At 45.6% G+C, this 23,117-nt stretch overlaps 1 protein-coding gene across 2 annotated transcripts in view; it reads right to left on the bottom strand.

The window, feature by feature from the left end:
* Nucleotides 1–15,299, bottom strand: part of CTPS1 (CTP synthase 1) — a 30,075-nt gene extending 14,776 nt beyond the window's left edge. For both annotated transcript variants that reach the window (XM_077337127.1, XM_077337128.1), the window contains exons 1-9: nt 15,121–15,299; nt 12,434–12,611; nt 10,062–10,232; nt 7,402–7,502; nt 6,835–6,951; nt 5,873–5,956; nt 5,544–5,624; nt 1,791–1,942; nt 635–767 (exon numbers count right to left, since the gene is read on the bottom strand). In XM_077337127.1, coding sequence (XP_077193242.1) covers nt 635–767; nt 1,791–1,942; nt 5,544–5,624; nt 5,873–5,956; nt 6,835–6,951; nt 7,402–7,502; nt 10,062–10,232; nt 12,434–12,599 — 1,005 coding nt within the window. In that variant the 5' untranslated portion in view covers nt 12,600–12,611; nt 15,121–15,299. The remainder of the gene's footprint in view (nt 1–634; nt 768–1,790; nt 1,943–5,543; nt 5,625–5,872; nt 5,957–6,834; nt 6,952–7,401; nt 7,503–10,061; nt 10,233–12,433; nt 12,612–15,120) is intronic.
* Nucleotides 15,300–23,117: the final 7,818 nt, after the last annotated feature.

Here is a 23,117-nt window from a genome sequence, read left to right as displayed (position 1 = left end):
CCCCTGCCAGCAAATGCTGGCAGGGGCTCCTGGGAATTGTAGTCAGACATCTGGAGGGCCGCAGTTTGACTACCCCTGGCTTACACTGTGAACAGGAAATCAACAACAGAAGCAGGCAGCTGGGTTTCGTCGCTGCCTTCCACCATTAAGATCACAAGCAGGCCTCACGCAGTCTGAACACACAGCAAGAATGTATGTAGTCCTTGCAGGGGGAGAAACGACTTTCAGGTGGGCTGGGAGCTGCAAACCCTTCCGCTCTCTGCACAAGCACCATCCTGATTTGCCTTGTACCCTCCTAGGGAAAGTTCGCTCCCCTTATTTTAGGGCAGAATCCAACAGAAATCTAGAAAACCTTATTGAAAACACCTCTGCGGTGATGCTGAGGAATACAGAGGACCAGAACTGGGGGGCGGGGAGGGACGTGAATCCTCCTACCTGTGAAAGGAAATGGGGAAAACTGGCCTAGGACAAACAAACACCCACCTAGCCAGACACCAAAGGAAGACCCAAAAAAGTACCACTATGGAATATTGGCAACCGCACCATTGTCACAACCAAGACGCCCAACTGACTACTGTGTTTAACTTTGCAGCACAACAACCGAAAGCCTGCTGAAGCGGGTGAGAGAGCATACCTTGATCTCAAGCTTGTGATTGATAGCCAGGGCCGAATGCTCCAGAGCTTTAATGACGGAGGCGTACGAATCGGAGAACTTGGTGTATTTGCCAACAAGAGCGATGGAGCAGGACTCCAGTAAGCGATCATATCTGGATCGGGGACAACAAAAGAATGCAATAGCATGGTCCAAGTTTGGAGCCCAGAGATACCAATTGCAAACTGAACAAACAATCAGTCAGTGTGCTCCCTTCATTCAGAAAGAAACCACTGAGACAAAAGATCAACAGGGAGCTTGTGCATCTCCTTAGAAGACCTAGGAAAAGACTGCAAAAAGATCCCCAAAAAGTTTTTTTGGGGGGTATTTATTTATTTATTTATTATTTGACTTATATACTGCTGCTCTCCAAGACTCGAGGTGGTTTACAATAAAATGATAAAATAACAATACCATTAAAAAACCTCATACAAAAAGATGGCTCATCATTGGAGTTCACTCCCCTTTTAATTTCCCTTCCCTCCTCCATCCAGCTAGCAGTCCTGAGCTCTTCCATTAGGAGCGAGGGACCTGATCTCAGTAATTCAAGGGGACCCCATGATGGTAACTCTGGGACCTCAACCTGGCCTCAACCGTACGCCTGGCAGAAGAGCTCCGTCTTAGAGGCTCTGCGGAAAGCTGTTAATTCCAACAGTGCCCTTAGCACTTCCGGGAGCTCATTCTACCAGGCTGGGTCCAGGGCCAAAAAAGCTTTAAAAACATAAGATTTCCCTTTAGGCCTTTTAACACAAGAAGCAGCCTTATACTGAGAGAGACCTATTGGTCCACCTGTGCCAAGTTTTCCCTACTCTGACTGGTAGCAGCTCCCTGTGTTCCTCCACATCACTTGACCCTTTTAAGGGGAGACACTGTGGATTGAATCTGGGCCCACCAGCACAACAAGCAGATGCCATACCACAGAGCCACTGCCCCTCCCTCTCGGGGTGCTGGTTAGAGTACTGTGCAAGGATCCAGGTTCCGTCCCCACCTTCCCATGGAAGCTTGCCCAATGACCCTGTTGGTCACACAGCTGGAAAAGTTTAAGAACAGCATGCCTTGTTCCCTGTTGCACTGCTGTTCCCGGAAAACCAAGCCGCATGCACACAAACAGAATTTGCACCCTCAAAAGGGAGCTCACCTATCTGCCATCTCCTTCCATTTCATGAACATTCTCCTGGGCTGCCTCTCAATCGGAAGGTCAAGTCGGTTTCGGAAGTAATCAACCACCCCCTGCTCCTCTAGCAAGAGAGGCACACGGTAGATGGAAGATACGTCATGAACGCAGATGACCTGTTTAGTGAGAGAAAGGGAACGCTAAGGACTTAGTCCGTCAGGTGGTAAGTAAAATAATGGGCAGCTCAAATTCAGGATTACCTCATGAGGAAAAGTATGCAGAAGAAGAAAAGTTGGTTTTTATATGCTATTTTTCTGTACCTGGAGTGTCAAAGCAGCTTACAGTTGCCTTCCCTTTCCTCTCCCCACAACAGACCCCCTGTGAGGGAGGTGAGGCTGAGAGAGCCCTGATATTACCGAAGAAGAAGAGTTGGCTCTTATATGCCGCTTTTCTCTACTCAAAGGAGTCACAAAGTGGCTTCCAATCGCCTGCCCTTTCCTCTCCCCACAACAGACATCCTGCAAAGGAGGTGAGGCTGAGAGAGCCCTGATATTACTGAAGAAGTTGGTCCTTATATGCTGCTTTTTTCTACCCAAAGGAGTCTCAAAGCAGCTTACAATGGCCTGCCCTTTCCTCTTTCCCACAACAGGCACCCTGTGAGGGAGGTGAGGCTGAGAGAGCCCCGATATCACTGCTCGGTCACAGCTTTACCAGTGCTGTGGCGAGCCCAAGGTCACCCAGCTGGCTGCATGTGGGGGAGCAAGGAATCAAACCCTCACCAGATTAGAAGTCCGCACTCCTAACCACTACACCAAGCTGGCTTTCATGTGATCTCTGACCCACATCTGGCAGATGGATGTCTACACTAGACCTTTGAGAGAGTGACGTTACAGTCAAGGTTATCAAGCATGTGTCGCTCTTGACTTCTTAATGTTCAGAAGAACTATCCCAATCCATAAAATTTCACCAAAGTGCTGCATTAGGACGATAGGTTCAGTGTCTGTACTCTACAAAGCTTTGGATTAATTTTTTTTAAAGATATGCATGCAATTTGTGCTGGTTCACGCTGGACGTTAAAAAGTCCTTCGAGCTCCACTGGCAACGTGGCTACCTCTGGAGATATTATTTGAAATCATTAACACCTAATGAAACTACCTGGTGTAGCAAGCTGCACTGCTGCTATTCCTGTTAACCTTGACAAAGCTGGACAGACTTATTAGGGCGTGACCTAAAATTTGCTGTACCCGAAAGCCATGGCCAACACAAAACGTGTGCAAATTCAAAGCGCGTTTACTGAGAGCCAATGTGGAATAGTGGATAGAGTGCTGGATTCAGGATACGGGGGGCCTGGGTTCGAATCCCCACTTGTGTCATGGAAGCTTGCTGGGTGACCCTCGACCACTCACACTCTCTCAGCCTAACCTACCTTGCAGGGCGGTTGTGAGGTTAAAATGGAGCACCAGAAGAACAACATGAGCTACTTTGGGTCTTCACTGAGGAGGAAGGCAGGATATCATCGATCAATGAAGTTAATAAATACCTAGAAGGAAGCCCCAGAGTTCAATGGGACTTAATTTTTCACAGTCTGAGTAGTTCAGCAGTAGAATCGACTGCCTAAGGAGCTGGCGAGCTCAGCCTCACTGACAGTTTTTAAGCAGCGGCTGAACAAATACTTATCCTGGATACTTTAGGCTGATTCTGCACTGAGCAGGGGGGTGGACTAGATTGCCTGGATGGCCCCTTCCAACTCTGACCCTATGACGCTCATAGTAACTTCACTCAGAAGTGCAGCCTTAGGGAACAAATATTAGCAGGCATAGAATCATAGAATCACAGAGTTGGAAGGAACCTCATGGGCCATCTAGTCCAACCCCCTGCACTATGCAGGACACTCACAACCCTATTGCTCATCCACTGTAACCTGCCGCCCCCTTGAACCTTCACAGAATCAGCCTCTCTGTCAGATGGCTCTCTAGCCTGTTTTAAAATCTCCAAAGATGGAGAACTCACCACCTCCCGAAGAAGCCTGTTCCTAACATAGTCAAAAGTAAGACCTAGTTTGTTCAATGGGGCTTACACAAGCTTTAGACTGCAGCCTTTGTTGCATATAACAGCAGCACGGCGACTCCCTTGTGGTTTGTCCTAGCAGAAATGCATCTTAGGGACTTTGCGGCCTAAGAAAGAAATCTGCTGGCAGGGAACTTCAACAGGATGCTAGAATGAGATCTTACTGTAAGGCTGATATAGACCAAAGATCTCAGATGAGTATCATAAAGCCCTTCCCTTCTCACTAGCCTTTTCACTTCCTCATGACAGATGAAATCCCTGGGAAGGTGGGGGGCAGGACTGAACGGTCTCTTCTGATCCAGCAGTTCTGGAATGCTCACGGTCTGAGGGCACCTCTGCATTTGCTCTGTAATTTAATGTGTTTCTGTTGTGCTTTGCACTGAATTGATTTCTGAAGCTGGTTCTTCCCTCTGTATTTCTCTGGTTCTCGAAGTTTTCAAACTGGGCTTTTCTTTGAACACTGGAACTAGCGAAAGATCGCCTTTCTTCTATGTTAGCAGTCAAAATGAGCCGCAGCCCGTTTTACAGAATTAGCTGATACTACTTGAGTATTATTCCCATAGGTAAAGGTATCCCCTGTGCAAGCACCGGGTCATGTCTGACCCTTGGGGTGACGCCCTCCAGCGTTTTCATGGCAAACTCAATACGGGGTGGTTTGCCAGTGCCTTCCCCAGTCATTACCGTTTAATTATTCCTATAGCTAACTTCTAAAAAAGACAGGAAGAAACACACAAAGTAGGGGATTTCCTCTCCCCCTTTACTTCCCAGGATTAATCTCTTCTTTATCTTTAAAGAAGGCCAGACACTTGCATTTTATGACTCCAGTTCTCAAAATGAGGGGGGGAAATGGTATCGGACACTGGGAATTCAAATAAAGAAAAAATAAATTTAGCCAGCACTTCAGTCAGTTCTTTGTTCCCAGAGCTACCAAATGACAAACGGTATGAACTAAAATCTCCTGTCAAAGAGCTTTAAGTATCTATCAGATCTATCTCATATTAATGGCCATTATAAAATGCATTACTTAAGAAGCAGTGCACAAACCAGGTTCACAAATCATAGAATCATAGAGTTGGAAGGGGCCATAAAGGCCATCTAGTCCAACCCCCTGCTCAGTGCAGGATCAGCCCAAAGCATCCTAAAGCATCCAAGAAAAGTGCGTATCCAACCTTTGCTTAAAGACTGCCAGTGAGGGGGAGCTCACCACCTCCTTAGGCAGCCTATTCCACTGCTGGACTACTCTGACTGTGAAAATGTTTTTCCTGATATCTAGCCTATATCGTTGTACTTGTAGTTTAAACCCATTACTGCGTGTCCTTTCCTCTGCAGCCAACAGAATCAGCATCTTGCCCTCCTCCAAGTGACAACCTTTCAAATACTTAAAGAGGGCTATCATGTCCCCTCTCAACCTCCTTTTCTCCAGGCTGAGGAAATGTAATATGCTCTTGTGTTTTCAGTTTAGAAACAATAACTTTGTCCAATCTAAAGGAAATACAACAAGATAGGGAAGTTCACATTCCATTCCAAAGAGTGTGCATGGGGGCCCCTCAAAGTGTCCCTAACTAAGCATAAACCTTAATATTATCTGCATTCACGCCCCAAAGAGGAGTTAGACATGCTGTCCCAATTTCTAAACCGAACACAGACACATAAATTCCAGTAAAAGCAACCACATGACCAATAGCATCAGAACACTGTTAGAGATTTTACCTGCTCTGGTTCTACGTGGCAAAACATGGAAATCTTCTCTTTTACTGAGGTATCTAGGGGAGTCGAGCACCGGCAGACAATCTGGGCAGGGGGTGGGGGAATAAACACAAACAAACTGTAAAACTAACTTTTAATGAACATTAATATATGTTACCCAAATTACCCATGGTTTGTTTCCAAAAACAGGGTCCTATGTATCTTTCACCGTTTATAATGTCTTCAGTGTAGTTACAAAAAACGCTTCCGTCCCAAATCCCAGAATGAACAAAAGTTTCTGTAAAAATCCAGCATGTGCCATTTCTCTCTCTCTCCATCCATGCAACACTTACCAGATCTGGGGAAAGACCAAGACCCCGGAGTTCACGGACACTGTTCTGGGTGGGTTTTGTCTTCTGTTCTCCTGTCGAACTTGGCTGTCAAATAAGCAACCACAAGAAGTCAGTATGTCACATTGTGATTATTTTAATCTTTTTTTAAGCCCTCAAAGGGAAACACTCAGCAGGAAGCCAAATGAAGTGACATTTTGTACTAATCATGTGTGCTGTTACTATATACATGCATATATGAGCCCCAGTGAAAAAGCCACGACTATAAGTAACATAAATAATAAACAATATATACATAAAAGTGCATGTGTGAGTGAGAGACAAAGTGAGAGTATGTGAGTGAGCTTGAGACAGAGACAGAGAGAGAGACAGATTAACTGTATCCAGGATACACAAGATCATATCTCAGGATTATCGCTTATTGCTTCTATTTGGAATGTAATTGAAACATATGTACTACAGGGGTTTTGCTAGAACTGAAGCTCGATAACAGGGGCTGTGGCTCAGTGGAAAAGCTTCTGCTTGGCACACAGAAGGTTCTAGGTTCAATCCCTCAGACAGCCCCAGTTAAAAACAGATCAGGAGCCAGGAGTCTTTGGCGGAGTCCAGGTGAAAATTATTATAAGAAAGAGATAACAGAGACAGTTAAATTTTGATTAAGCCATTGGACAGATTCTTTTACCCTTTGTTGTGTTTTTGCAGCACTTTGTGTAACAGGCAGAGAACTTCAACCCCTTTTTGCAATTTCCAAGAATCTAGTTCTTATCATTTCTGATGTCACAGGATTAAACTGACAGCTCTCCTAAGCTAGCTCTAAGAAGTCACAAACCATCAGTGATCTTTTTTTCTTATACAGTTGCTTTCAACTATATCCCCAATGCTTTAGGCAGATTGGCCTTACGCGACCTAAAACTGATCTGCAACAAGCAACAAAGGACACCACAAAAAGCTTTCTCAAGCCTTACCTGGGGAACCAGACTAACGTGAATATTACAGAAGTTCTCTCGCTTGACTTTGAACTGGAACTGGCGGAACGCCTCGATGAAGGGCATGCTTTCAATGTCCCCTACCGTTCCTCCAAGCTAAAAGAAACAGGTCCAGAATTAAGCACATGCCTTGTTCTTGAACCACACAGCCTCTGTCCGTATTATGGAACAGAATTGTCAGCACTTAATCTTAAGAGTGTACTGACAGGGGTGGTTTCTCTTCCATTGTCAGACAAACAAATATATGTCCACATCATAGTAATGCAAATTCTGACACCTCCACCCTTCCTGTCCTACCTCCTCTCAGACTGCAAAATCTATACCCTTCCTAAATTTAGTTATTGCAGCTGGAAACCACACACCTTATGGACCAGCATAACTGCAAGCCCTCGGGTGAAAAACAGACCCCAAGTGCTTTGCTGATCCCAAGTATCCTCGTCCAAACCTCAGGACGCTATGCTGCCTCCATATAAAGGGATTCCTGAGAGATTAAACCTGTCCTGAATCATCACCAAGTAACAGGCATAGGAAGGAGAAGATACCAGCCTCAATCACACAGACTTGGGGCTCCATACCATCTTCATCAACAGGGATCCGGGCCTGCCTCATGACCCACTCCTGAATGGCATCTGTAATGTGGGGCACAACTGCAAAACAGCAGAAGAGATGGTATTAGGGACTCAGATTGGCTGCTTTCCAACCTAAGTCACATGACAAAAATTTTGCATTTCTCAGCATACTAGGTTTCATTTTCTTTATAGCCCAATACAGAACTTTGCCTGCCACGGCACAATCCTATTAACCCTTAGAGATCTGCTAGAACTTTCGTGTCAGACGAACAAAGTGGCTCCTTTAAGACCAACCAAATTTTATTTGGGGTATCGGCTTTCACGTGCATGCACACTTCTTCAGAGACATTGAAACAGAAGTGACTGACAATTCCATTTATGTCCCCACTCTCCACCTACATGAAATGGTGACTTCGGTTCCAAAACATCCGAAGAAGTGTGCATGCACATGAAAGCAGATACCCAGAATTAAACTTTGCTGGGCTTAACAACAAGAGCCAGTTCGGTGTAGTGGTTAGGAATGCGGACTTCTAATCTGACATGCCAGGTTCGATTCTGTACTCCTCCACATGCAGCCAGCTGGGTGACCTTGGGCTCACCACGGCACTGATAAAACTGCTCTGACCAAGCAATGATATCAGGGCTCTCTCAGCCTCACCTCCCTCACAGGGGGTCTGTTGTGGGGAGAGGAAAGGGAAGGCGAATGGAAGCCTCCTTGAGACTCCTTCGGGTAGAGAAAAGCGGCATATAAGAACCTCCTCCTCCTCTTCCTCCTCTTCTTCTTCTGGAGTAAAACTTTGTTCTGCTGCTTCAGATCAACAAAGCTATTCCCCTGAACATGCTTTCATGCCAGATGTCATTGAGGACTAGTGCCCTGCTCTCAACATAAGCCCCATCCTTACAGTCAACTGTACCCGGAGAAAGTGCTGCCTTCAAAACATGGGTTAAAATGTGGAATTTGCTGCCGGAGGATGTAGTGATGACCAGAGCCACAGATGGCTTTAAAAGGGGCTTAGACAGGTTTGTGAAAGACAGACCTATCAGTGGCTAATAGCCACGGTGTCTAAAGGGAAATTCCACATTCAGAGACAGTAATCCTGTGAATGCCACTGCTAGAAGGCCACATCAGGGGAAAGGCATTGGCTTCTCATGCCCTGTTTGTTGGTTGCCCAATGCAAGCAGTAAAGGATGCTGGACTGGGAGGACTACTGGTCTGATCTAGCTGGGTTCTTCTCATGTGCCTGTAACTCCTAGCACATACAGAGAGAACAGAGAAACAAAACACTGCCTCTGTTCATACTATCTTAGAAAACATCACTAACAAAGGATGTAGCACACAAATGCCCGTGACCTCACATTCGAATGAAGTGTCATGATTACGACAGCAAATCTTATTGTTCGCTTAATCAGAAGGCCAAAGATTAGAGTGTGGTGAAAAAAGACCAGCTGGATAAGGAAAGATAAAATACAGAGATAAGGAAAGATAAAAACGTTGTGAAAAGGAGATTACAGAATACAGGCAGACGAGTCAGGACATGGGAAAGTACTAAGTCAGGCTAAATTACAGAAATTCAATTATTCACAGCCTATGAAGTCCACTATATCAGTAAGCCCAGGCTTCAGGCCTGTGGTAAGGTGGATTTTCAACCAAAACAATGTGAAGATCATCCAGCATGTCCTTAGTTTTGCAGTGAAAACTCTGTAGGTGAAAATCTCACTTGTGGGGAGGGGAGATGAGGTCAGTGAGATCTTAAGACTGATCTGCAGCAGAATACTTGCTTTGGAATGCTCTACTGGGGGAGGTTGATGTAGCCAACTCCCATTCTAGCTTATGCAGACAAGACAAAGAGTTCCCTTCTCAGAAATGCCTTTGATCTATAAAGCACAGGGTGCCAAAGTCCTCTGTGGTTTTAAAACCGCTAAGTTGTTATTTTTCAGTACTGTACACACTGACTGATTTAATGACAATTTGTTTTCTCTATTCACAGGAATTTTTTTAAAAGTTGCATGATGCTGTGGAAACCCTGAGGGCTAAGCATTGTAAAGTAAAAAAAAGAATACCCCACAATGCTCCACCATGACCGTTTATGCACTGGGAACTTCACTGCCCCACCCCCCTATCAGGAGCACAGATAGGGGGTGGATGAAGTGCACCAGGCCAAATGCTCCCCCGTGTGGGTGCAGGAAGAGGTGGGGTAACCTGCCACGACTAAAACCCCAGCCTGCAGCCCGGCATGAAACCTCCAGTGCATAAAGGTAAAGGTATCCCCTGTGCAAGCACCGAGTCATGTCTGACCCTTGGGGTGACGCCCTCTAGCGTTTTCATGGCAGACTCAATACGGGGTGGTTTGCCAGTGCCTTCCCCAGTCATTACCGTTTACCCCCCAGCAAGCTGGGTACTCATTTTACCGACCTCGGAAGGATGGAAGGCTGAGTCAACCTTGAGCCGGCTGCTGGGATTGAACTCCTAGCCTTATGGGCAAAGCTTTCAGACGGCTGCCTTACCACTCTGCGCCACAAGAGGCTCCAGTGCATAATCGGTCCATAAGAAACAGCATCTTATATATCAACTTGAGTACCCAAAGATGGAAACACTGCAAAAGCAGACAAACGGACTATTACGTTGCTGATATTTACCTTGAACAGTTTTGCCCAGATAGTCCCCTTTCCTTTCTTTGTTGATGACATACTGATAGATCTTCCCCGTTGTCAGGTTATTGTCTTTGGTGAGGCGGATATCAAGAAAGCGTTCGTAGTTTCCGAGGTCCAGGTCCACTTCCCCGCCATCATCCAACACGAACACCTCACCTGGAGCAAACAGTGACATGCAAAGGTGAGCAGTCATGCCTGGAAACAGCGGCTACTTCCTACTCCATGTCTCCCTTCCTCTGCTAAGACCGTTCAGCAGAGAAATAAAAACAGTAACATCATTATCCAAAACCCCTTAATTTTTTCAGTCATGCCGCTAGTCCACTCCACGAAACTATGGTGAGCAGTGTGCCTCAATGGCTATAATGATGGTGGAATGCTCCCATAGAAATAAGCTATAATAAAAAGGTAGAGGTATCCCCTGTGCAAGCACTGAGTCATGTCTGACCCTTGGGGTGACACCCTCCAGCGTTTTCATGGCAGACTCAATACGGGGTGGTTTGCCATTCTCTTCCCCAGTCATCTTCCCCAGTCATTACTGTTTACCCCCCAGCAAGCTGGGTACTCATTTTACCCACCTCAGAAGGATGGAAGGCTGAGTCAGCCTTGAGCTGGCTGCTGGGATTGAACTCCCAGCCTCATGGGCAGAGCTTTCAGACTGCATTTCTGCTGCCCTACCACTCTGCACCACAAGAGGCTCTTAAGGTATAACAGGGGGAGCATAATGATTCAAAATAGAATAAAGGAGTTTAGCAAGTAGTTAAAAAACTGAATAGCTGGGGAACTCTAACTGACAGAGCTAGAGAATGAAATGTTTGAAAAATAAGGAACAGAGCTCACACTGCATTTAAAAGGTGAAATCAGTGGAAAAAATCAAGGACAGTGACACCTGATCATATTTACATGTAGAAAAAAAACCAAAATAAGATGCAAAACAGAAACAAGAGGCCAGGTAGGAATATGGATAACTGAAGTGAGACAATAATCAAAACAAGACATAACGAGAGAACAACCTAAATTATAAGAAGGAATGATGTGTGGGTGTCTTAATTCTAAAATCTAAAAAGGAAAAAAAGGGAAGACAAAATACCAAACTCTTTAGCTTGGTGAGAAAGAAAAATGGCAAAATTATAAAGGACAGGAATGTGAAGAGCCCTAGGGGGAAAAAAGTAATTCTGTCTTTGAAAGATTTAGCTTCAAAAGACAAGCAAGACAGCAACAAGGACAAAGACAAGAAGATGAAAGATTAACAGAGACAATAACCACAGACCAGAGAAAAGAATAACTATTGTCAGCATATACATTAGAGTGCATATCAAAGGATTTCAGTAGGAGTCTTTTCTAGCTTCTTTTTTTCCCTTTGTTAGTTAACACTTTTGCTAGTACCATTAGTGAACATCTCCAGAGAGAAGGTATGGATGCAATTTTACACTTACTACAAATTATGCACTCAGAAAGATTTCATTCTGCCTAAACTGACAAAATGTCAATCACTATGACCGTTTATGCACTGGAGGTTTTATGCTGGACTGCAGGCTGGTGTTTTAGTTGTGGCAGGTTGCCCCACTTCTTCCTGCACCCAGACGGGGGAGCATTTGGCTCAGTACACCCCATCCACCCCCGATTTGTATTCCTGCATGAGAGGTGGGGCAGTGAAGTTCCCAGTGCATAAATGGTCTAAGCGAGAACTGGTATAAAATGTTTTATCGTTAGTACATTACTCCCATTGTCTTAAGTAAAATTGAAAAAGGGTATAAAGATACTTGTTGGAAGTGTAATGATAAAACTGGTTCTTTTTTTCCATATGCAGTGGAGCTGTACTAAAACAGCTAAATTTTGGGCAAAACTGGTACTACAGTCAATGCTTAGCTTTAAGTTTCCTTTAAAACCTGAATATATGTTGTTGAGTTTCTATCTGGAACAGTTGGCACGTCAAGCAGAGACTTTCCTTTTCTATGCTATGACCGTGGCTAGAATAACTTTGGCAAAGGAATGGAAATCATTGACTTCACCTCCGATATCGACCTGGTTAGACAAACCTGCAGATCTTGCAATCTTGGCTAAACTGACTAGTCAGGTCAATCGAAGACCGACGCAAGAATTTCAAGAATGGCATTATTACTCAGACTATCTTAGTAAGTAGAGCAAAGATCGGTGAACTGCAATTTCTGGTCCTGTTGGGGAGACTCCCTGATTTTCTGTATTTCTCTTTCTGTATTCTCTTTCTTGTCATTAATAAAAATGAAAAGAACATTAAAAAAGAGAAAGATTTCATTCCCAAACGTGAAATGTTACATTCTCAGATATGGATCAAGTCGTGTGCAAACATTACACAGCAAGGATTTTTATCTCCACCTTACCATGTTCATAAGGAGAGAAGGTCCCTGCATCAATGTTAATGTACGGGTCAATTTTAATGGACGTGACGTGCAATCCACATGATTTCAGAATAGTCCCAATGCTGCTGGCAATGATCCCTTTCCCAATCCCAGAGATAACACCGCCCGTTACCAAGATGTATTTCATTTGTTATATTGTCTGGAAAAGAAAACAGGAATGTCAAAAACTTAAAGCATCTCTGTTGGGAGAAACATAACCATGTTTTCCCTCCCCAATCAGAACAAAGCAACTGTTTGGAATACGTTCTAAAAAATTACAAAACAGACTCATTAATGCTGTCATCTCAAATCAGTGGAACATGAGAAACCCTTCTAGTTGCAGTTCTGCCAAATTTGGTGCCCATTCTGTCCAAGGAAAACTCCAAGAGAAGGAATTGCTTTTTCCCCTTGGTTCTTCATCAAGTTCTCATCAGAGTCCTCATGGCAAGTTTATGTAATCATTACTATGTTAACCCTTTCTGAAACCAAGCATAAATCCTTGCAACTGAATTCACAGATTCTTCCTCTTGTCCTATATTTCACCCCCACTTGGACTGTAAACTCCTCTGAGACAAGGACTTGACTTTTGGCTCACCCTATTCTGTAATGCTGCTGGACACTATAGCAGTGACAATCAAGAGTAGCTAACCAAAGGCAGGAGTGAAGCTATATGGGTTATATCTGAAAAAGAGCAGGATCTACAGACAGAGAAGCAGCACAGGTTTCCCAGGAATTAGACAGCTGGGGGCAGGGAGAGCGAAGGATCAAGACACTAAGATTTAGAAAAGGATAATTTCATAAAAACGCTACCAAAAAGAACTGAAGATTTAGCTGGAATGCTCATCCACTACTTGGAAATCTCTAGGTTGACAGGTGGAATGAAAATCTTTCAAATAAACACGATTTCTGGGAAATGATATTACTTCAGGGCATAGCACTTTTACGAGTACAGTAAGCTTGGGATAAGAAAGCATTCTTCTTCTGGGAACTGAGCAATTTACTAGATTTCCTAGAATGAACTGGCAATTTGGTTTGAGTATGATGTCATGCCTGGCCAAGAGGACCACTCTAAAGGAATAGGATTTTACTGAATTGATGACAGGTGGCCAATTTTGGCTGCAATCCTAAACACACTAAGAGAGTAGGATCCCTTGAGTTCAATGGGACTTAACCTCTAAGTAAATAATGTTTAGGGTCACAGTCGGTCTGTTATAGCAGAAGCAACCAAGGAGTCTTGTAAAACTTTTACCAATACACCTTTAAGACAGCATTAAGTTTTTGTGAGTCAAACCCCACTTGGTCAGGTGGACCTGCATCCAAGGGAGGAAGCTAGCTGACTCAGATGGTTCAGCCTTAATAAATGCATTATGCCACAAGGCCCCTGGCTAATTGACCTGAGGCTCTATTACAGCTCCATCATTCTCTAATGTTATTCTTATCATGTTAAGGTTATTGTTGTTATGATGTTATTGCTGTTATCACATGTTGTTACCATATGTTATCTGTATCTTTCCTGTTTCCGGTAAACCGCCCTGAGCCTCTATATATATTTATATATATATAAAATTAATAAATAAAAATTATTGGGATACAACTGACACCCCCTGGGCTTTGCAGCCGAGGAGCAGATTCGTGGCAACAGATCTCATGGATAAGAGTGTCCTGCAAAAGATGCTGGCCACTTTGTATACATAAGAACAACTTTTCTGAATTAGACCAGCGATCCATTCAGCACAGCATCCTGCCTCACATAGCGGCCATACAGTGGTGGCATCAACAGGGCATAGAGGCCAAGGATGACCCCTGATACTGCCTCAGTAGCACTGGTATTTAGAGGAAGACTGCTCCTGGATATGGAGTTTCTACACAAACACGACCCTTTTCAGTATCCATGCATCGGCAGTATAGATTGTTTATACACACACATATTGCAATTATGTGTCCACATATAACAGAGCTCCCGATTTTCGAGGGGGGAATGTAAAGTAATAAGCATTTATTCTGCAAAGCGAACAGAGCACAGGAGGAAAAGGCCAGTTCAGCTTGCAGCTATTATTTACATCAGGGGTAGTCAACCTGTGGTCCTCCAGTTGTCCATGGACTGCAATTCCCATGAGCCCCTGGCAGCAAACGCTGGCAGGGGCTCATGGGAATTGTAGTCCATGGACATCTGGAGGACCACAGGTTGACTACCCCTGATTTACATGACAGCTTGCACCACCTTAGTGCCACAGAAGCAGGACCCTTGGTGGTGCTGGGGCGGGCAAAGGAAGGAAAGAAGCGGACACCGTGTCCTCCAACCCGCCTCGTGCCTTCTCCCCCCCCCACCCCCGCCATCTGCTCCAGCAAACCATTCCCTAAGCAGGGTTGCCAGATCCTCCCTGACCACTGGTGGCGGATGGGGGGGTAGGGCTGCCGGATCCAGGATGGGAAACACCTGGAGGTCTATGGGGGGAGGGCGAGGACCTCAGTGGGATCCAATGCCACAGAGCCCACCCTCCAAAAGCATCCATTTCCTGCAGGGGTGCTGATTCCCGCAGTCTGGAGATGAGTTGCAATTCGGGCGGGGGGGGGTACCCAAGGTCCCGCCTGGAGGTTGGCATCCCCATCTCCTGACAGGCGCTTCTCCCCCCCGCCCGCTCCGCTGGTCGTGCGCGCTCTCAGCCTACCCCTTCGGCGCGCGCGCGCACCAACCCCAACCGCCAAACACGAGCCAAAGGCCTCCGAGAAGGGTCTTCCGAGGGAGGAGGCGGCAGGAAAGGCAGAGCGAAGCCGGCGCGCGCGGGACAACGCATGGCCCAGAAGGGGGAGGAGGAGGAGGAGCTGCGGCGAAGAGGAGTGCGCCTGCGCGAGGGCTGGCCGGGCAGCCGGCGACTGGGCTGACTTTCTCCCGGCCGTTTCTGATTGGTTGGCGGGCGGGGCTTCTTTCCCCGGGGCGGGGAGAGGGAGGAGTCCCAGTCAGGAACGAAGGCGGGAAGGAGGGAGAGCGCGCGCGCATGCGTGCTATTTCGGAGTGGCCGCGCTGCGTTTGCGCGTGTGAGCGCTTCAATGTCCGAAATGTTGACTCTCGGTTTATTACAAAGGAAAGCGTTAGAAAATCTAAATAGTGTGTTGGGTAATCTAAATGATCGAAATGTATTGGATAATCTAAATAGATTTATTATTATTTATATAATAATAGATAATAATTATTTATAATAATAATAGTAAATAATAAATAGAAAATGAATAATTAAAAATAAAAAATTATCTATTTGTGATACATAACCTCCAAATTGCACGAGCCTCTGTTAACCTGTATTGCCTTCTGTCAGATGCATGGATTGATAGACGCTATCTATTTACGGACTCCGGGGAATGGTAGAGGACAGGAAGGGCTGGAGGATCATTGTCCATGGGGTCGCGATGGGTCGGACACGACTTCGCAACTAACAACAACATCTATTATTAATTATAATAAATAATAAATAGCATATATCGATCTGTGCATCTGATAGAAGGCAATACAGATTAATAGAAGCTTGTGCGATTTGGAGGTTATATATCACATATAGATATTTTTAATTCAATTTTTATACGACCCTTGTTCGCGGACTCAGGGTGGTTCACAACATATATACTAAATTACAGTGTTGGCATGTAATGATAATCATGAGGTGCGGACAAGTTGTAAACATAATCATGAGGTGCAGACAAGTTGCATCCATTGCCTGTGGGGGAGCTCCTGTGGTTTTCAAGGCAAGAGCCAAACACAGGTGGTGGGTTTCCCATTGTTAATCACCCCCTAGCAGCCCCTTGGTAGCCTCCAAGCCAAAGGCTGCTATATTGATGTACATATATGTTCATGTTTTGCCTTTTGGAACTGTCCATAGAGTTTTAATGGCAAAGATATTGGAGTGGTTTGCCATTTCCTTCTCCAGGAAGGCCTGGAGCAGGGGTAGTCAAACTGCGGCCCTCCAGATGTCCATGAACTACAATTCCCAGAAGCCCCTGCCAGCATTCACTGGCAGGGGCTTCTGGGAATTGTAGTCCATGGACATCTGGAGGGCCGCAGTTTGACTACCCCTGGCCTGCAGGATCATTGTCCATGGGGTCGCGGTGGGTCAGACACGAATTCACACCTAACAACAATATATTAATGTAATACGTAATAGTAATGAAGCTTATTATTAATATTAGTTTATAGAGATTCCTAGCCAGGGTTCCAGGAAATCCTGAGGTTACGCGAGAGCTCCCCATGGGATACGCAACCTTTCCCAGAAGGTTAGATGGCCACTGACATTATTGTCATTGGAGCCCACTTCCCCTGTTGCTCTATAGCGAGGGTAGTCAAACTGCAGCCCTCCAGATGTCCATGGACTATACTTCCCATGAGCCCCTGCCAGCATTCGCTGGCAGGGGCTCATGGGAATTGTAGTCCATTAACATCTAGAGTAGCGATCCCCAACCTGTGGGCTGCGGACCACATGTGGTCCTTCGACTAATTGGAGGTGGGCCCCGAAGGACACCTTCTCCCCCCCATATTGGGAATATGTTATCTCCCTCTGTGGGCAAGAGGTACCAATGATGCCTTCTGTGGCACTAAGGTGGCCCGGCTATGGGGGTGGCATCTGGAGAGTTTTGTTTCCAAATGGGCAAGTGGAGGGAGGGTGAGTGAGGGGGTTGGAGGTTAAGACAGAGCAACTGTTTCTGGGAGTTAGCAAAGATGCTGAGATGGAAGCATCACTGTATCTCCAATAAAGAGATTTTCTTGGCAATTTTGCCTGCCCCCTCTCCTACAGTGGCATGTGGATGCCTTCTGCATTAGCAGAAAGCAGCCGAAAGAGATTTTGCCAGCTGGACTTAGTTTACAGCTGATGTATCTCTCTGGAGAAACAAGAGTTCCGAGGAGGTTCCATAATGTTTCATTAAGTGTGATTCCTGGATTATTTTTCTGCCATAGGCCATATTTATAAGCCGGTATCGGCTGAAACTCTGGTATTAGATCATAATCAACATCTTTCTTTCTTTCTTTCTTTCTTTCTTTCTTTCTTTCTTTCTTTCTTTCTTTCTTTCTTTCTTTCTTTCTTTCTTTCTTTCTTTCTTTCTTTCTTTCTTTCTTTCTTTCTTTCTTTCTTTCTTGAGCAGACTTTAAACGGCAGACGTAAGTTTCCTCTTCTCTACTTTATTTGGTGGATGGATGCTTTTCCTTCAGCAATAAAAGATGTTTTAATAACATGCTTTTAAAAGACTAAAAATTAACCAAAACCCTGCAAGAAGCAGAGGTAACTAACAAGAAAGAAAGGTTTTTCTTTTTAAATGAACAGGAGATTCCAGTTGTTGAAATTGAACTGGCAGATTTCAGGGAGAGAGTTAGTTGGTGCACTTTGTTCCTTCTTTTATTGGTTCTTGCCAAGCGGGACTGCCAGTCCTCCACCAGTGCTGCCAGCGAGCCGCTGGGAAGCATAGAGTCCCACAGAGCGTTCAGGAATCCAGTCGGATCCCCAAGTCTCCACGGGCAGGCGAAAATAAAGGTGTAATGGCTGGGTATGACCACTAGATGGCAAACTTAAATAAGAAAATAGATTCAGATGAATCTGTGGTCTGAAAGAGCCAAACCAAGTTTGAGTCCAGTGACCTTTTAAGACCAACAATGTTTTTATTCAAGATATAAGTTTTTATGTTCATGAAAACTTTGCCCCTTCCCAGGTAACAGCTAAACAAAGAGGTCAGTCCCAGGAATAATGTTATCCAGGTACAGATCATCTGGTTAGTCATACTAGTTGTATTAATCCGGTTAGGAGCCTGGAGGATTGGAGGATTAAGGGTCAGATTTTCATGTCTAACCTAGGAGCAATTCTATAGGAAAGCCTTCGCCATGCACCCCTGTCTCTGACTGCTTCTTTAGTTGGTTCATGGTCATCCCTGTATCGGCTTAGATCGTGTCGAGCCAGCAGATCCTTTGGCGACCACGTTTCCTTTTGCCGCTGACCATGCCGAGCATTAATGATTTTTCTAGTGAGTTTGATCTCATGATGTGCCCAAAGTGAGTGAGCTTCAGCCGTAACATCTTCCCTTCCAATGACATAGTTGGTTTGCTCCTCTCCAAAACCATCTTGTTGGTAACTTGGGCTGTCCATGGTATTTGCCACATTCGTCTCCAACACCATAATTCAAAAGCATCTATTCTCCTCCTGTCTTCCTTCTTCAGGGTCCGGCTTTCGCATCCATAGGTTGTTATGGGGAAGACAATAGCGTTGACTAGCCGGCACTTTGTATTAAGGCCGATATCCTCACTCTTCCATATTTGGTTCATGCCTAAGATTGCGTTCCGGGCCAGTGTTATTCACCGTCTGATTTCATGGCTGCATCCACCACTTTGATTGATCATAGAGCCAAGAAAGATGAAATCGTCAATATATTCAATGTTCTCATCATCAATCGTGACTTTGGTGCTACTGCCAGTAGTTGTCATGATCTTGGTCTTTTTGATATTTGGGTATAGTCCCATCTTTTCACTTTCTTCTTTTAGTCTCTTTTTAGAGCCAGTTTGGTGTAGTGGTTAGGAGTGTGGACTTCTAATCTGGCATTCCGGGTTCGATTCTGTGCTCCCCCACATGCAGCCAGCTGGGTGACCTTGGGCTCGCCACGGCACTGATAAAACTGTTCTGACCGGGCAGTGATATCAGGGCTCTCTCAGCCTCACCCACCCCACAGGGTGTCTGTTGTGGGGAGAGGAAAGGGAAGGCGACTGTAAGCCGCTTTGAGCCTCCTTCGGGTAGAGAAAAGCGGCATATAGTTACCAACTCTTCTTCTTCTTCTTTATCTGGGTGTTCAGATCACACTCCGATTCAGCAAGGAGTGTTGTATCATCCGCAAAGCGGAGATTATTGACGTTACGACCTCCAATTTTGACTCCGGTCGTAGTTTCTTCCAGATCAAGCTTCCGCATAATTACCTCCGTATAAAGGTTAAAAAGAAAGGGTGATAAGACACACCCTTGTCTCACTCTTTGGCTGACCTTGAACCAATCAGTGTCTCCATATATTGTTCGTACCGTAGCCTCCTGGTTAGTGTACAATGAACTGATAAGGTGGGTTAAGTGGGACGACACTCCCAATTCATGTAAGACATCCCATCGCTTCTGGCAAAACTAGAGAAACTGGGGAGGAATCATTGGACCCTTTCAGATATTCCCATGAGCTCCCCCACTCCTTTAAAGGCACTTATGCAGCCTGTTATCTGTGCTCAGGCACATGTTCTCATGACTTTCCTTGACTCCTCCTCTTGTCATCGGCTCAAAAAACTTTCAGTAAGCTTTAGTTTGCTGTGATGTCCATTGTTTAACCTCAGTCCAAATTCCCCGTTTGTGGGGGAGAAACAAAACTCAAGTTTGCACAACTGATTGAATTCGGAAGTTCTCACAAATTCTCCTCAAGGCTTCCCACCCTAGATAGTTTTCAATCATGCTTCCTGCCCTGGAGGGAGGAGGAAAAGAACACATGATAAAAAAGCCATGTTGGTGTCTCTGAATGTAGTAATCGCCACAAATGCCTGGCCTAATTAACTTGAAATCTTCTTGCGGCCAGTCATTCACATTCTTCCCCACTGCTTTCCCTACTCACTAGGGCAACCAACCTCCAGGCGGGGTCTGGAATTCTCCCAGAATTATGACTGAGTCCCAGATTCTGAAGGAAATTATCCATTTCAGAGAGAGAATTTCATGGCATCCCATTCCCACTGTGCTCCTTTCCCCTTCCCAAACTACAGCCTTATATCTCCAGGAACTTTCCAGCCTGGAGTTGACCACCCTATAGTTTGCTGATTCTCACTTTTCTTACTGCTACCTTTTTGCCCACACTCACCCGATTGGCTCTGCCCCCCCCCCCCCAAATATCCTTACCTCTCCCCTCCTTCCCTGCTGCCTCTGCTCTCTTCCCCTCCCCTCTTACCCACAGCCACTTGTACCCTTCTCCCTTGCTGCTCTCTTCCCTGTTCACAGCCCCCCCCCCCAGTCTCTGTTTGCATCCTCTCCCTCCTCTAGTTTTCATGGTTCTGTCACTCTCAGTCATGTGGGCATAAAGTGCAATCAAGTTGTACCCAACTTCCTGTCTTTTTTTTTGAAGGCGAATGATTAAGCAGAGGTGGTTTACCATGGCCTTCCTCTGCAAAGTTGTTCTTGGAGGCCTCCCGTCCATGTACTGACCCTCCTGAGCTGCTCAGACAGGACCACATTGAACTATACTATTCCAAAACAATATCTTAAAGACTACCTCTTTCTTTTTGCTCCTACCCATGCCATCTGGTCAACATCCCCATTGTCTGAGATGCAATGCAAGGTGGCCTGTACAGTTGTGGCCTCACAATTGTGAATGTGATCCAGAAGGAATTCTGACACCCCTTGACTTCTGTTGGATACCTTGGGAGAGGGTTACAGCAGTTGATCACTTGGGTCACTTTCTCTTTGTGTTTTGCTTTTATCTTATTCAGATATGGTTGTTAAGACCTCTACTGCAGAGAGCTTTCCCAGTTGAAAGGCAAGCTATGTATTAAGGTTGGCAGGCTCCCTTGGCCACCAGTGGGGGAGGGGGGTATAGGGTTGCCAGATCCAAGTTCGGTATCTCCTGGAGATTTGGGGCCTGAGGAGGAAAGGGACTTCAGTGGAGTGCAATGCCCATAGAGCCCACCCTCCGAAGCATCCATTTTCTCCAGGGGGACTGATCTCTATGTTCTGAAGCTGGCTGTAACTCCAGGAGATCCTCAGGCCCCACCTAGAAGCTGGCATCCCTACTGTGCACATTTTAATAGTCCAATCAAATTAAAATAAGCTTGTGAGGAATGGGGCTTTGGTTTTGTGGCTGCCATGCCAAGGGCTGTTTTGCGCCCTTCTGATTCAAGCCAGTTAAGCAGGTTGCCGAAATTCGTCAGTGACCAACATAATACACACACACACCGGTTCCCATGCAGTTTAATTTTACGAGGAGATTTTAAAAAAAATTAACACTTTTTTGGTTGTTTTTAAAAATGTAGCAGTGTTGAAATAGTTTGGAAAGCAAAAGATAAATATCTTTATTCGGCACCAAAAAAAGAGAGCTCATCACAAGCTCCCAAATTGGCTGCAGCTGCAAAGCTGGCACCGGAAAAGAAAGCGGAGAGTGGGGAGAGAGAGAGAGAGAGAGAGAGAGAGAGAGAGAGAATTCAGCACTTCCACTTTCCAAGTGAGCCCTCTCCAGCATCTCATATGCAAAAACAGAAAGCACAGAGCTAGCAGCAAGGATCATCCCAAACCCAAGGAGGATGCTGTGCAGAATAGGAACGAGGGTTGCCAACTCTGGGAATCAAGGAGAGGAACCCTTTCAGCCCTGGAGACTGAACAATTACCTGGTCATAACGAGCATGGTGTAGTGGTTAAGAGTGGTGGCTTTTAAACTGGTGAGCCAGGTTTGATTCCCCGCTCCACCCCCATGTGCAGCCAGCTGGGTGACCTTGGGCTCTGGCCCAGTCTTCTTTCCAGCCCAACCATACAGTTGCTCCTAGGCCCACCCTTGCACTCAGGCCAGTTTGGTGTAGTGGTTAGGAGCGCGGACTTCTAATCTGGCGAGCTGGGTTTGATTCCGCGTTCCCCCACATGCAGCCAGCTGGGTGACCTTGGGCTCCCACAGCACTGATAAAACTGTTCTGACCAAGCAGTGATATCAGGGCTCTCTCAGCCTCACCTCCCTCACAGGGTGTCTGTTGTGGGGAGAAGAAAGGGAAGGCGACTGTAAGCCTCCTTTGGAAAGAAAAAAGTGGCATATAAGAACCAACTCTTCTTCGTCAGGCTGCCTGAGACTGGGGTGAGCTGTTGCTCATTGGCCGTGCTCTACCCCTGTCACAGCTGTGCTCTGGCCAGGATGCCACATGGCTCCTCTGGCATGCCGACAGTGTTGCGGTATGGTTGAACTCCAGAAGGCCTTGCCTTGGCCTCTCATTGACCTGGGCCGATCGAGGGCTTGCCAGGCATGTGTCTCACCAGTTCATGTGAGTCCAGAACTCAGAGTATGTGTGGGGAAGGAGTGGCCAGTCAGGAGACTGGGAGTGGCCAAACATCTCCCCTTAAAATTTCCCTTGATATCCATATTCACTCTACAGAGGTCAGACTTCTGCACACAATAGATAATGCACTTTCAATGCACTTTAGAAGTAGATTTTCCTGTTCTGCACAGGAAAATCCAGCTGCAAAAGCACACTGAAAGTGCATTATCCTATGTGTGTGGAATGGGCCTAGGTCTATGCATGCAGTAGACAGGTGGCAAGGTGGACTGCATCATTTCAGACACAAAGGGAGAGGGATTATGCCTTGGAATGTTCTGTCATAGAAAAATGTCCCTGTAAGCAGAATTCTAAAATGGCAGGTAAACTAGAATATTTCTACGAACCATGTTAATTTCTGACTTTTGACCCACAGAGGCCCCGGAGGGATGGACCAGAACCAATGGGATGAAATTAATTCAAAAGAAATTCCGTCTGAACATCTGGAAGAAGTTCCTGACAGTCAGAGTGGTTTCTCAGTGGAACAGGCTTCCTCGGGAGGTTGTAGGTTCTCGTTCTTTGGAAATTTTTAAACAGAGGCTGGATAGCCATCTGACGGAGAGGCTGATTCTGTTAAGATTCAAAGGGGTGGCTGGTTACAGTGGATGAGCAATAG

Source organism: Paroedura picta, chromosome 5 (genome assembly GCF_049243985.1).
Source record: "Paroedura picta isolate Pp20150507F chromosome 5, Ppicta_v3.0, whole genome shotgun sequence".
Lineage (NCBI taxonomy): Eukaryota > Metazoa > Chordata > Lepidosauria > Squamata > Gekkonidae > Paroedura > Paroedura picta.
The sequence above is the reverse complement of the archived record's forward strand: the minus strand, read 5'-3'. Positions and strand labels throughout refer to the sequence as shown.